This window comes from Cryptotermes secundus, unplaced genomic scaffold (genome assembly GCF_002891405.2).
Source record: "Cryptotermes secundus unplaced genomic scaffold, Csec_1.0 scaffold445, whole genome shotgun sequence".
Classification (NCBI taxonomy): Eukaryota; Metazoa; Arthropoda; class Insecta; order Blattodea; family Kalotermitidae; genus Cryptotermes; species Cryptotermes secundus.
This window is the reverse complement of record NW_019742968.1, coordinates 476,924-491,076: the sequence shown is the minus strand read 5'-3', so window position 1 is coordinate 491,076 and position 14,153 is coordinate 476,924. Positions and strand designations below refer to the sequence as shown.

The 14,153-nt window shown below is 40.9% G+C and overlaps 1 protein-coding gene across 4 annotated transcripts in view; it reads left to right on the top strand.

The window, feature by feature from the left end:
• LOC111873556 overlaps nucleotides 1-14,153 on the top strand; it is a 111,644-nt gene that overhangs the window by 78,879 nt on the left and 18,612 nt on the right. For 3 of the 4 annotated variants that reach the window (XM_023868355.1, XM_023868356.2, XM_023868358.2), the window contains 3 exons: nucleotides 10,043-10,222; nucleotides 10,384-10,538; nucleotides 11,909-12,083. In XM_023868355.1, coding sequence (XP_023724123.1) covers nucleotides 10,043-10,222; nucleotides 10,384-10,538; nucleotides 11,909-12,083 — 510 coding nt within the window. The remainder of the gene's footprint in view (nucleotides 1-10,042; nucleotides 10,223-10,383; nucleotides 10,539-11,908; nucleotides 12,084-14,153) is intronic. The other variant, XM_023868360.1, reaches the window with a different exon arrangement.

The window sequence follows — 14,153 nt, the reverse complement described above, 5'->3', positions numbered from 1 at the left end:
TTACTGCGTATCTTCTTCATCATCATCCACAGGTGTTCAGCAAATAACAGCCATTTCCAGAATCTTCTCTCTTCCATCTTTGCCCCTATATGCAACTTCATGGACCAGAATCCTCTCTGGAGAAGCAACAGCCGCTCACCTGCTCAAGAAATTTTGCAAGAGCTTGCACCCGTAATGTGCGAGTCTTAAGTTTCATACCCGTATAGAATTTCTGATAAAAAATTATAGTCTTTTTGTGTGCAAATCTTCACGTTTTTACCCAGCAAATGGAAACACAAAAGATTCTTAAGTGCTTTGCAGCAAGCAGTTCCCAAATTTAATCTGCTCGTAATTTCTTCCAGAATATAATCTTGATTTGTTACTGCACTTCAAATTATATGAACCTCGCCTCATTCTCGAATGAAATATTAGTCATATATACAGAGTGTTTCGCAGCCGGTCTGCCATAATTCGGGAGGTATTGTCAAAGAAAAAACGTTAATACCACCTTGGTTCTGTTTCCAACTGTTACGAAGCTATCGATGCTTTGTCCTGCGTTCTGATGGTGATGCATGACCATACACTTACCGAAGATTACCATCCTCCTAGGTATGTCGCCATGTATTTTGATAGGTACCATTGGTCTGCGGGATCCTTCCGCCTCCATCTTCAAAGTAGATTCTGGCAAATTAATTTCTGTAGAATAACAGTTTATATGCTTTACTTCACCCTGATGCCATATGAGTATCTGGCTAAAGAGAAAACATGTGTAATTAGGAAATCTCACCTTCCATGCCCTTAAAGTAAAAAAAAAAAAAAAGGTAAAGCTATCCTTGTACCAGGCCGTGAAGGCCCATAGAGGTGTGAGAAGTTAAGGGTCCCACATTATCTAGACAATCGGCTCAAAGATGGCGGTAAGGTTGTCAGCCTTACGCGCCGGCCGCGCTTTACTCCACAGGAAAATTATTTAATTAATTCCTACTACTCATTTCTGTTAGAGGCTGTGAGTCGACCCCAGGACCATAGTGCGGCTGTAAGGATTAGGGTCAATTGAAAAAATCCAGTGACCTCATCGAGATTTGAACCCTCGGCCTTCCAGTTTGTAGCATAGCCCTTCAACCAACTGTGCTACCGAGTGCCCCTCCCCCTTCCATGCCCTTATGATTACTATTGTATATTCGATTCTTCAGTTAAAATGAATGTTTCCGGGTATTACGTAATGACAGAACATCCTCGAATGCTTTTCCTGTGGCCTTTGGATAGGTCATGTCAACAGGAATTACATAGCAGTGTTGGGTCTTTCCGCATGTTATCCTGTAGAATTTAGTTTCTGTGTGGTGTGTGTTTTGAGAATGTAACACAGGAGGGATCTGGGGTCATCCTGACGTTTCCTATGAATACTTTAAGGATAAAGCAAACTATTGCATTCTTCTTGCTAAACTTTCTGACCTTTCCCCCTTATTATTACAAAGGTTCATCATTTGTAAATAACCGCTAATCAGGGTCGAAGTTAAGGGGGAGTGGCTGGGGCCTCCAGTAAACAGAAATAGATTCCACATATTTTATTAAGACGTTTGCGTCTCTAAAATTGTGAAAAGTTCGTTTGTATGTTCAGTTGTTATAAGAAATAAACTAATTTAAAACTCCATGATTTTAGTCCGCAAGTGAATTATACCGACCAAGCGACCGCCGCTTGTTGGCGAAGATAGTGCCAACGTTAGCGGATAGAGGGTGTCGCGTGGTCAGCGCAGCGAATCCCCACGTTCATTAATTTCAGTTTTCTAGACCGGAGCCACCATTTCCTTGAAACAGCTCCTCAATTATCCTCACGAGGATGAGTGGACCCCGTTCCAGACCCACTACTTCTCAGAAAATTTGGTAGCGCCGGGAATCGAACCCGGACCTCTGGATCTGTAGCCAGGAACTCTTGACCACTAGACCACAGTATAAAAAAGACAAACAATTTTGTTGTTACTGGTAGGGGCCTCCACATTCTGATTGCCCCAGGGCCCATAATTCGACCCTGCTGATGAGCAAAGATTCTGGTTAGCTTTTCACTACGTCCCAATCATGTAATGAAGTAATATTCATATTGACATCGTCATGACAGTTCCAAGAATTGTTTTGCCCTTCAGATATCTCATTGCCGTATATTTCAAGAATCGGTAATACAGATATATTGCCTTGCGGCTATTCGTGGTGTGTTCTACATCCAACTGGTTAGTGACATTATGGTAACTACATATTTTAAAGAATGCGTAGCAAATAAAATATATTCCAGTGTTTGCTTAGTACAGCGTAGGTAAACATTCACTAGAATCAGATTACTTCGTCCTTAATAAGGCTGATATAATAACATTTTGGCCGTAATTAAAATTATATTTCAGTGTTAACTGGGGCACTTAGTTCACGCTTCAGGAAGTTGAGAAATCCTAAAAGCGCGACCTTGAAGGCAACAAAATGTATCCCCTTCACTACTCAACAAGTTTTGTAGCCTGCGGTATGACGCACAGCGTGGTTTCAGTTGTCCTAATTCGGGAGCATATTATTTCTTTTCGGAAGGACATTCGTGCCCCAGCATCAGTGCATAAAGCGTCTTGTGACGTTGAGTATTTTTTTTATTTGCTTGAACACTTTACATACTGCTAACGAGATTTATATTTATGTAACCGGGAGCTCCTTGTTGTATATTTTCGAAGTGTGGCATTATCACTTAAAATAGAACTTACCCCACCATTTCTTAACAGTGGAGCCAACCTTTTGCATTACACAGCACACTGAATTTATACATTACCAGGAAAATAGTGTCCACAAAATATGTTCGGTGTTTCAAAATGTTAAACCATGATAATACTGTTGAATGAAACAAGATAAAAAATTACAACATGCACTTAGAATTTTCACTTCTCCGTGTCGTTCAGACCAGCTCTGGGGTCCACCCAGCCTCCTATACATTGGGTACCTGGGCCTCTTTCCCGGGGGTAAAGCGGCCGGGGCGTGAAGCCGACGACTCACCTTCAGCTAGTGCCGAGGTCAAGAAAATGTCGATCTATGTATACATCCACTACCTCACACGCCTTTATGGCGTAGTGCTTAATTAGTTAGGCACAGGGACAACTGCCTTTTACCTTTATGGCTGTCATATAACTATAGCGGTCATAAATCTGTGTTAAAGTATCTGCGTTATCTACATGTCCGACGAATTCGTAAACTGCACGCTACTTCGAAACATGGAACGTATTTTGTGAACGTGCCGCATAAAACAAAAGAATGTTTTCATGAATTTTTTTTCAGAATAAAATTTTGTGTTCATTTCTTCCATGCTTCCGGTCTAGAAAACTGAGAGTAATGGCCGTGGGGATCCTTTGCGCTGGCCACGCGACAGCCTCTATCCGCTAAAGTTGGCACTAGCTTCATCGACAAGCGGCGGTCGCTCGGTCGGTATAGTTCGCTTGTGGACTATAGACCACGGAGTTTTTTGCTTCACGTTTTATGTGTGATGTACGTCGCACATTTGAACTCAATACCGAGTTTCGTGAAGATCCGATTGCAGGTTCAGAAGTAAGTATGGTACTTGTATGTGATATGCACCTGCTAAGATGTCCAACTTTATGCTATGGTTGAAGGGAAGTAGACGAAAATATGAAGTGGTCGGACCTGAGGATGGCCAGAATTTTGCTTAAGAGAGAGGCTCGTTAAGTTTCAGCGTGAATTTCACTGACCGATACGTCACGACTACCCGTGCCAACATTCCTTCGCGAGTCTATCCGCACGTGCATTCTGATAGCTAGTACGGGTTGAGAATACTCCACGTTTAAAATGATGGAGAAAATAATTGAGAATTGATGTAGGTAGAAAATCGTCCTGATTTCGACTGCCAATTCCTTCACTACAGAAACAGGGGCATCCAATTCTGTTTTGGCTGCATTTAGAGGAACCGGTCTCGTAGGACAAAACTGACAGGACTATTTAATAGGCCAGGATAAATAACCAGATGACAGTACAGTCTCCTATGGCTTGAACTGCGGGGAATACTGCGCACCTAAACGTGTAAATAACATTTCAACAAGACTCCAGTGGAAAACAATGTTCAAGCCACTCTTTTCGTATTTCGTTTCACAATTATTTCACTCTCACGCATGGAGCTGAGCCCTTCTTGAGAAGCCACCAATTGTGTGCAGATGCTGAAGAACTTACCAGCAGTTCATGGAACCCGAAGGTTGATTACCGTCTTCACAAGACCCCTCCACTGGCTCTTATTCTGAGCCAGATCAAACCAATCCATACCCTCCCATCCTATCTAAGATTAATTTTAATATTGTCCACCCACCTACAATTATTTAACTTCGTAAAATGCGTATTTTGTTACCGAGAGGTCGTATGTGCGGAATTATTGTTCCTTAATCGTAAATGAGATGATACTGTTAAAATGGATCTTATTTTATAATCGTAAATTGTTAAAATGCATCTTAAAGAAATATGATATGAGGGTGCGAATTGGATTCGTGTGGCTCGGGATAGAGACCAGTGGATGGCTGTCTTGAATACGATAATAAATCTTCGGGTTCCATGAAAGGCGAGGAAATTCTTGACTGTGTGAAATTATTCGGTTCTCGAGGGCGACTGTGTTTCGTGGATTTAGTTAATCTGCATTCTGGAATGCATACACGTTAGTAATCTCATTTAATTTTTCAGGGTGTGAATATGAAGTTTATTTGTAGATTTTTAAAATGACTAACACAAATCCCATTTTTGGTTTGTATCCCTCGGAAATCATTTGTGCCCTTGTAGTACCGCAAATATTCACGAACTAGACAGTGATGGTAATTCTCAGGTGCGGTCACATGTTCTTTGCAAAATCACTGTATCCATACTAAGCTAGTAGCACCTGTAAGGTAAAGTAAAGTTGTCCGTGTACTTAACTAATTAAGCACTACGCCATAAAGGCGTATGGGGAGTGGATGTATAGATCCACATTTCCTTGATCCCGGCACTAGCTGGAGGTGAGTGGCCAGCTTCACGCCCCGGCCGCTTTACCGCCGGGGAATGATCCACCTGTACCCATTGGATCGGAGGTTGGGTGAACCCTAGAGCCGGTCTGGACGACTTGGAGAAGAGAAAATTCTTGACCCTGCCGGGACTCGAACTCCAGCCCGTAGCCAGCCGCTATCCCGGCTCCTAGTAGCACCTGTAGGACTGCTTGCGAACCTGTCTTTTTTATTATACAAGAGGAACCCCAACTATACCTATATAACTCTTTTCTGATGTTAAACGCCTGATATTTTTCCTTGAAATTGTGACAACTGTGATTTAAACTGGTTTTATTCAGCACAGCGCACTCAGCTGACTGGCTACAAACTGGATGACAGGGGTTCGATTTACGGCAGGGACAGGGATTTTCCTATTTGCCACCAAATGTAGACGGGGTTTGTGTCCTATCTGCCCTCATCTTGTCAGTGGCTACCTGACGTTCATTGCTTTGGAAAAGTGGACTGGAACACGAAGCTTTGTCACCAATCCCCTGATCGTTTGCTTGGTACGGTGCTTGAACACAAGGATACGTTCATCCGTTGTAGTTAACTCAGGTACGTGCGATTTCCTATATAGTGTTGCAGTCTGCTCCTCAAAAATGACGTCGTTAATACTCGTACTTTTGTGGGGGGAGTCTAGCCGTTTCATCGCCAAGTGATGCCAGTTTTCCTGCAGTGGGTTTTCCAGATTCCGTGTACGTCCCTTCAGGTAGTAATTTTTGGGCCACAGTATTTAGCACGTCTGCAGGGTCCTCCTCCTCCTTCTCCTTCTCCTCCTCCTCCTTCTCCTTCTCCTCCTCCTTCTCCTCCTCCTCCTCCTCCTTCTTCTCCTTCTCCTTCTTCTCCTTCTTCTCCTTCTCCTTCTTCTTCTCCTCCTTCCCCTTCTCCTTCTCCTCCTCCTCCTCCTCCTCCTCCTCCTCCTCCTTGTGTGTGAGGATTTCGAAGAGCTGTAGACCGATGGCGGTTCCGACACGTAAACTTCATTCCATCACTGACTCTGCCTTCAATGGCCTTACCTCCGATCTGGACAAAATAACTCCGATTTTATGCTCTGCATAATTTTCTTCGCGATAAGCAGTTTGATGTAATCGCAGTTTAGTAACGTTCTTATTAGTTACGTTGCTTCGTCATTGTGTATTGAACCACCATTGTTGACACTTCTTCATGGGGTTTCTTGGTCCTCCAGAAATAAGAGATCACTGAAGTGCCACAGATTGGCATGTCAACCCCAGCTCCGGCTGTCTTCAATTCTTTTTTTTTCCCCCTTTCGAAAGCAGGTACGCAGAGAATTTTTTTTTACATTATCCTCTTTCGCATCTGGACATTTCTTTTAATTCATTTTTATCAGTAGCTCTTTCGTCTCGCTTTTATTACGATCTGAATGTTCTTTTGATTTTACCTTCCACAAATATTCTTATTGCTTGTATATTTCGATAAAATGCGAACGAACCTACGTGGTTCATGCGATACAGAGTAAAGACGGCTGTAAACGTTTACCAGATTATACAGCGTCACTTCCAGAAGATAGTACTCATCGCAGTCATCACCATATAATGACCTCAGGTCTCACATACTTTAAATTCGCTTTTAAAAGGAATAAACCCATATTCTGTTTCTTCACAGAAAAAAAACAGTGAGAAAGTTGCGCTAATTTCACTTTTATTAGTTGTTTAATTACCGGAATTGCGTAGTGCAGTGTTTCTCAACCGCCTGGTACCGGGCCCTCGTCTTGTAGAAAAAAGAATTTACCGGGCGCGGTCTGACAAAGGTTGAGAACTACTGGTATAGTGCACATGCAAGCTTTTCTTCCACATTGAACCTCTTTATGTGTTTAGATTCTGCTTGAAGTAACCTGGAAAACCAACCTTCACATTCGTAGGTACTAGTGAAAGGAAAAAAGATTCTCAGAACTATGTTTGTGTGCTTTAATATGCTACGAGTCCGCGAACTCAAAACTTCGATTTCTATACGATTTATATCATATTTGTTACGTGAGTGGCGTTTTGGTCAAAGGAAACACTTCGTTTGTTATATTGGGAAAATATCTTTGTAAATTCGCTCCCAAACAGAGTAAACGGTGTTCAGTTTCGAAGATTGAATTTTCATTCAGAGTTAAAGCAGTTTTGTCCTTTAACCCGAGTGGCATGAACTGAAACATAAATGTCTTGATATTACATTATGAAATCCACAAATTCGGTTGAATTTTAAACGACTTTACCTCTCATATAACGGTCACTGTAGCCAAGCGGTTTAAGGCATGAACTGTCTTCGCTCGGTCGGAGGCTGGGATCGTGGGTTCGAACCCCACACAAGACATGGATGTTTGCTGTGTGTATGTGTTTATTCTGTGTTTGTGTCGTCTTGTATCTAGGTAGAGGCCTTGCGACAAGCTGCTCACTCATCCAAGCAGTACTACCGTTTGTGTATAGATTAAGAAACTGAAGTGAAACTAAGCGTTTCACGGATGCCCTATGCTCCAATGGGAGTAACAGGAATATAAAAGAAAGACACTTGACTTATATCCTGGCAAAGAACGTCCAGTGTATTTAGCAGTCCTGGCATATCTGTTAAATGCACCTAAATGTTTGATGAATAAAGCCTCGAATTTCACAATGCACATTTTGTGTGAGAAATGTATCAAAATGCCAAGACAGAGAGAAACCTATTTAATAATTCATTCATTCATCAGTAATCTGTCAGACGACAGGTCCACAGTCTCTTCCAAAACAGTTCCTCCACTTAATGCGATCTAGAGCTTTCTCCTTCAAATGAGAATATCCTCTTCTGTTCCCAAGGTCATCCAGCATCTTCTTACGTCTTCTCTCTCGTCTTCTGGTCACTTCTATCCACCCCTCTATCTTCGCATACATGGTTCTCTGTATACAAAAGTATTCAGTCTACACAACGATAATCTGTAATTAAAACAAAGTAGGCGCTATCGTATCAATATTTGTTTTATTGACGCTACATGGGTCATCATTATCCTAAGGGTCGAAACATGTAGCATCAACAAAACAAATGTTGATACGATAGTGTCTGCTTTGTTTTAATTACAGAATATTGTTCTGTAGACTGCATACTTTTGTATATATTTTTTGTACTGTGTTTATGACACACAACAGGATGCATGCTATTATGATTGCAAACCTTTTAATTCTTCCCCCAACATGTATAAATCGGTGCATGTGCGAAAGATCGCGTATCCTTGTACTTTTTACGAAATATCTGGCGACAGAATAGTGGACGTATTTATAGCGAACCGTCTGGCAGTCTGACAGTCGGACGACAAAATATAAGCCAATAAATTATGAGGCCGACTTCTAGCGAACCTACAATTTCAGTGATGTTGGTGTAACAAAACGACATTTTTATCATAGCAGAGATGGTGTTAAAGGCAGTGGTTTCAATGTAAAAGGTAAAGCTATCCCTGTAACAGGGCTTGGAGACCTATAGGGTCGTGAGACGTCGAGGCTCACACACTTTGTAGACAGTCGGCTCACAGATGGCAGTGAGGTTGTCAGCCTCGTGGGGCGGTCGCCCATTATCTCCAGGAACATTACTCATACTTATTTCTGTTAGAAGATGAGTCGACCCCAGGGCTACAGTGCGGCTGGAAGGTTTAAGTAAATTGAAAAATCCAGTGACCTAATCGGGAATCGAACTTGTAGTCTTCCTGCTGGTAGCATAGTGCCTCAATCAACTACGCTACCGCGTGCCCTTGGTTTTAAGGGCGTGTGCTTAATGCATTCGATCCTATACCTGTAATATCGAAGCATGCGAAAGGGAATTCCGTTTTAAAGATTTGGCGGCATAATGCATTGCCTACGGGTTGGACAGACTGCAATCGATTGTGAGCGAGTATCTCGAACAAGCAGTACCATGTCGTCATAGCAACCCAACAGGTGGCCTCAATGCAGAGCCTAAACAGGTTGTAGTTGAATGAGAATAGCGTGTGTGAAAGTTGTTCGAAGTCTTCGTTTTGGCTTGTGTCAGCTGTTAGTAAATCAGATAACGCTGCTAATTTTCTTTCGAATGTAATCGATTAACGTGGATTGAGGAAATCATGATGGTGTTAGCAGTGTTGTGTTTAATGGTGAATGAATGCATAAGAAGGCGGCGTAGGCATTGGGTGGGTTGTAGTAATGATATCACTCAGTGTCATGCTCTGAAAATAATGTAGCCTTGAAAAGAAGGGAAGCGTTCGTTTTTAGTACCTGCTCATGCCAGAGGTTTTGAGAACCATTTTTTAAAAGCTCAAGCGTATGCCAATGTTCGCAAACGGAATGTGTATAGTGTTACATAATTGTTCCCCCATAGTCTGCGCCTTAAATTCTGTGATTAATTGCGGGAAATATTAGGTTACTTGCTGCGCGATAAGTCTTGTCGAGAAGAAAATGTAGAAATGACTAGTGGTTTTCGTAGTAGACATACTTATATGAATGCCTCTCAAACTTCTGTTGAGTCATATTATCGTCGCCCCAGACCTCATTGTGCGGACCAAGGTTTGTTTGTCATGTTATATGATTTATCTAAGATTTTATTTTTAACGTTATACAGCCAGAAACAGTTATTCAGTGTGGTTGCTAAGTTGTATTTATTTTACGGTTATACAGTGTTTTGAAGGAAAGTAAAAATGCAAGCATATTTACGCGTCATCTCCCTCCCCTCCTTGGCGATTATCATTTCCCACAGAAGTATAGTATTATACCTGGTTTCTTGAGGCTCATAAATTCAAATTGTAAAGTTCCAAAGTTCTATATGGAACTTGTATACGAAAATGGCAAATGAAGGAAGAAATCTCCAGGGCTGTAGAAAACAGTGTAGTGACATTTTCTTTCTGTTTTTGGCAGGGCATGCAACTTTGAAGTGAAGAGGATTTGCTAATTAGAAACAATGAAAGCCAACCAAACTAGCCCATTTTTCTTTCAACAAATTTTACTTTTGTTGCTTGTGGACACTGGATTTGTATGTTGATATTTTTGCTTTATATGTTTAAAGTTGTATTGGTGTTTATGTTGGGTAATTTATTACAGTCTACGTGTCCTCTTCCTCTGTATTATATTTGGGAGCCCCTGATCCCCCTGCTCACAAGCCTTCAGTCACTCCCCATCAACGCTGTAGTGGATCTGCAGGTTTGGTCTCTTTACGAGCAATTCTCTACATTGGAGATGCTCATGAGAGCCAAGAGATGACCTTTTTCCTGGAAAAGGAAGGTTAGTTTAGGAACATACGAGTTGTGATGCATGTATGCAGTAAGAATTTGGATTTAAGGAGAATACTAACTTGTGACAAAATACTGGAGATACATTTTTATCTACCATTTAATTGTTGTTGTATCTAATGATATTGATTTCCTGTCTGTATATTCTTGCAGGAGGAGATCACAGTTCTGACTCGGATGCAGATCATCATTATGAAATGCTGTGTGAAGTTGTAGGGGACAGTAAGATTGATGCAGTGCCTTATGATGACTTTGACTCCTTTGACTCTGATGTGTCTGATGAAACATACATCAAACCATCACATCAGGTAGAGGAAAGAGCTTGATGTTCTTCACTTCTAATTCCTTGTATAAAGTGTGGCCCTGTGTTTTATGTGATTGTTTTGTTATAGTGACCTTTATTGTGTTTTTAAGATTGTAAGATGTACAACTGAATCATCAGATGTGCGCACAGGCTAGATATTATTAATAGATTCATATCCTTCGAATGGAAGCAGCATTTGATCAATGCACAGAGTTGTCAAGCTGTGCCACTGAAGTGTTGTAGTGAGGCGTACTGAGAGTGAATTTATATTATAAAAATAATAAGAAAAATTTAAATTCTCAGTTATATGATTACTCCACATACAGTAAATGACAAATTCAAGTAGATGAAGTTCTCACATTGTCACAAACTTATTCAGGCGAGGCTTAGTTTTGTTTAAATGGACGTGTGAATACAAAACAGCACTTACTAGAGCACTGGAAATGCACATCATATTTGAGGAGTTTCACTGCATGATGTAAAAGGATGTGTTTTTATATGTCCTGAGTGCAGGGAGGATTGTAGATCTTTTGTTTTATTTGCCCTCCAGTGTTATTGCTGCAGCTGTAAGAAAGGGTGTACCCCAAACACAGTTGTTGGTTCTCCCCCTCATTAATGTTGTTGGTTTCCTTCTGATGCCATAGGAAGTAGATTTAAGTTTTTACAGAAGGAGATAGGTGAGTGAATTTACATTAGTTTTTTTTTTTAAATTAAATTGAATGATTTGAAAAATGAAAGTTCAAATTAAAGGGTAAATTGGGCTGAGCCAAAGCTTAAGCGGTTAGTCGCTGGCTTCCCACCGCGGTGGCCCGGGTTCAATCCCTGCTCTAGTCAAGTGGGATTTGTAGCGGACACAGTGGCACTGGGGCAGGTTTTCTCAGAGTACTGCGGTTTCCGCTGCCAATCTTCATTCCATGAATTGCTCCACCGTCACCCTCAGCTACCATCTGGGGCTGGTACAGTAGGCCAGAAGTGACCACAGTACAAGGGGCTTAGTCCCACCCTACTAGCAATAAAAAAATAATAATAAAAAAAAGTGTTAATTTATTATTGTAGCACAGATATCCAATACTTCATTGAGAAAAGAGACATATGCTTGAAGATGAATGTAATCTGATATAGATCTGATTTACTAAGGCAATATATTCCGTGAAAACTAATGACAAGATTAAAATCTGTAAATCAATAATGAAATTCCCATTACTATACCTGTAAGAGTTGCTGAACTTATGAAAGTAAGCTGTTCGTTGTGGGGAAAATAAGTTCAGTGAATGACAGGCAGGTACAAATTAACATGCTTTGTTGTAGCAAAAATTAGTAAAATGAGGGATACCTGTGTAGTGTTCTTTTAAAGATAAATATTTCTCTCTAAAGGCAGGCTGTGACATTGCTAATGGACGACTGCCGGAACCACCACCTGGACAGAACATCTATGGCATTAGTAAGATTGCTGAGGCTGCAGGAAAGAAGATGCTCAAACTGGGCAAGAGCCTTCGCAAGATCAGAACTAAGCGAAACAGTAACACAGCAGCAGAAGTTCAGCGTAAAGGTACCAGCATAATTAAGAATGAGATTTTATTTTGATGCAAAATGTACAATAGCTACAGGAACGTAGTATTTTACTGTAACCTTTGACATAGCATGAGAAACTTTAATGTAAGAATATGGTTATAATTATTTGCAGAGTTTTAAAATCATTTCCTTTTATTGTTAGTGGGGTGGGACTAAGTCTCTTCTACTGCAGCCACTTCTGGCCTATTGTACCGGCCCCAGATGATAGGTGAGGGTGATTGTGGAGCAATTGGTGGAATGAAGATTGGCAGGGGAAACAGAAGTACTCGGAGAAAACCTGCCCCAGTGCCACTTCGTCCACCACAAATCCCACTTGACCAGACCCGGGATCGAACCCGGGCCGCCATGGTGGGAAGCCAGCAACTAACCGCTTGAGCTATGGCGTGGCCCTTTAAAATCATTACTACTACATTAAACCCTCATCCAACATGGTGGTTTCATTCCTCAAGAATGGCATGTTAAGTGAATCCATGTTGGTCAGAGTGAATACATTATGTGGATATGTGAACATGACCATGTAAAATGTCCCATTAATATCTAGATACATAGATTTACATGCATCATGCACAAATGAATGGCTATTAAATATATTATGCAAGAAAGAAAAGCTATCCCTGTAACAGGCCATAGAGGCTTCCAGATTTTCTAGACAGTTGGTTCACAGATGGCGGTGAGGATTTCAGCCTTATATGCAAATTACCCTTTACCCTCAGGGAGATTCCTGTTACTTATTTCTGTTAGAGGCTGAGTTGGCCCAATGGCAATAGTGTGGCTGAAAGGATTAGGTCAATTGAAAAATCCATTGACCTCATTGGGAATTGAACCTGCAGCCTTCCAGCTTGTAGCATATAGCCTCAGCCACACGAATGAAAAACAAAATTAAAATTGTAATAAAAAATAGCACATAAAAATAAGAACATAATGGAGTGATGCAGTAGAGAGGTCTGGACATTTCTGAAAGACTAGGAGAAATTATTAGAGCATATGTTGGCATGTACTGTATAACAGCATGTTCGCAGACTGCATATATTCATATATTCTGCATAGGGTTAATAATTGTCGGCATTCGTTTTTGTATATTTAAGCAATGACAGTGAACAAACAGGCATTGGACAAGGATACTGAACAGTAGCTTTGAGTTCTTTTTAACAAATTGGCTTGGGACTTTTTCCCTGTTTTGGAACAGTCCAACTGGCATTGAAAGGCTTCATTAATGATATGTTGATACTTGAGATCAGTTGCTAATCATAAAATATTACTTGTATGCATGTGCATGTTTTATGGGTGGTCTTCCCCAATTCCTATCTTTCAGCACTAACTGGATACACCTCACATCCACAGTACCTTGTCTTTACAAACCACTCTCATATTTGAGGGAATGGTTTAGGAAGATTAATGTCCTTTTAGGACAAATGAATAATCCCACAAATTACTGCATGCTGTTATTCTACCATTGGCCTATGGGGCTGTCTCACTGATGTGGAGCTATGAGGTTCGTGACCACTACTACACGTTTCATCTACTGGGCCTTGCCTTGGCCAGCTTAGTCAGATCCATATAACTACACAACAGATCATTTTCCTTGCTGTTAATAGCTCCTCTCTCAATGTTAGGGTTTTCTGAGTACTCTTTAAACAGCGTTACCACACCACATTTTTATTGACATTTCCTTCTCCCATCACACACACAGTGTTGGAAGGTGTGTGACGGAAGCAGTAGTGAGTTCATTTCGTTCAGTGTTATCACTAATGTTAGGAGTTCTGAAAATTCTTTGTATTACTGGATTTCTATTTTTGAAAGAAAGTGTCTGCATTGGGTTGTGCTTTGGCTAAGTTGGAATGTATTTTTAAATAGTAGTGGGTAAATAGTCGTTCATCCTATTCATCCTGAAAGAAATAGTAACTTTGGAATCATGTTCTGCCAGAGATGTTGACAATGGAAACTTGCAGTTATTCTTGATTCATATATAACTCCCATTTCTGAGTTCATATCAGGAGTTCATTTTCCAGCCCTTGTCATGTTTTCAGAGGTGAATTTCCAAATGTGG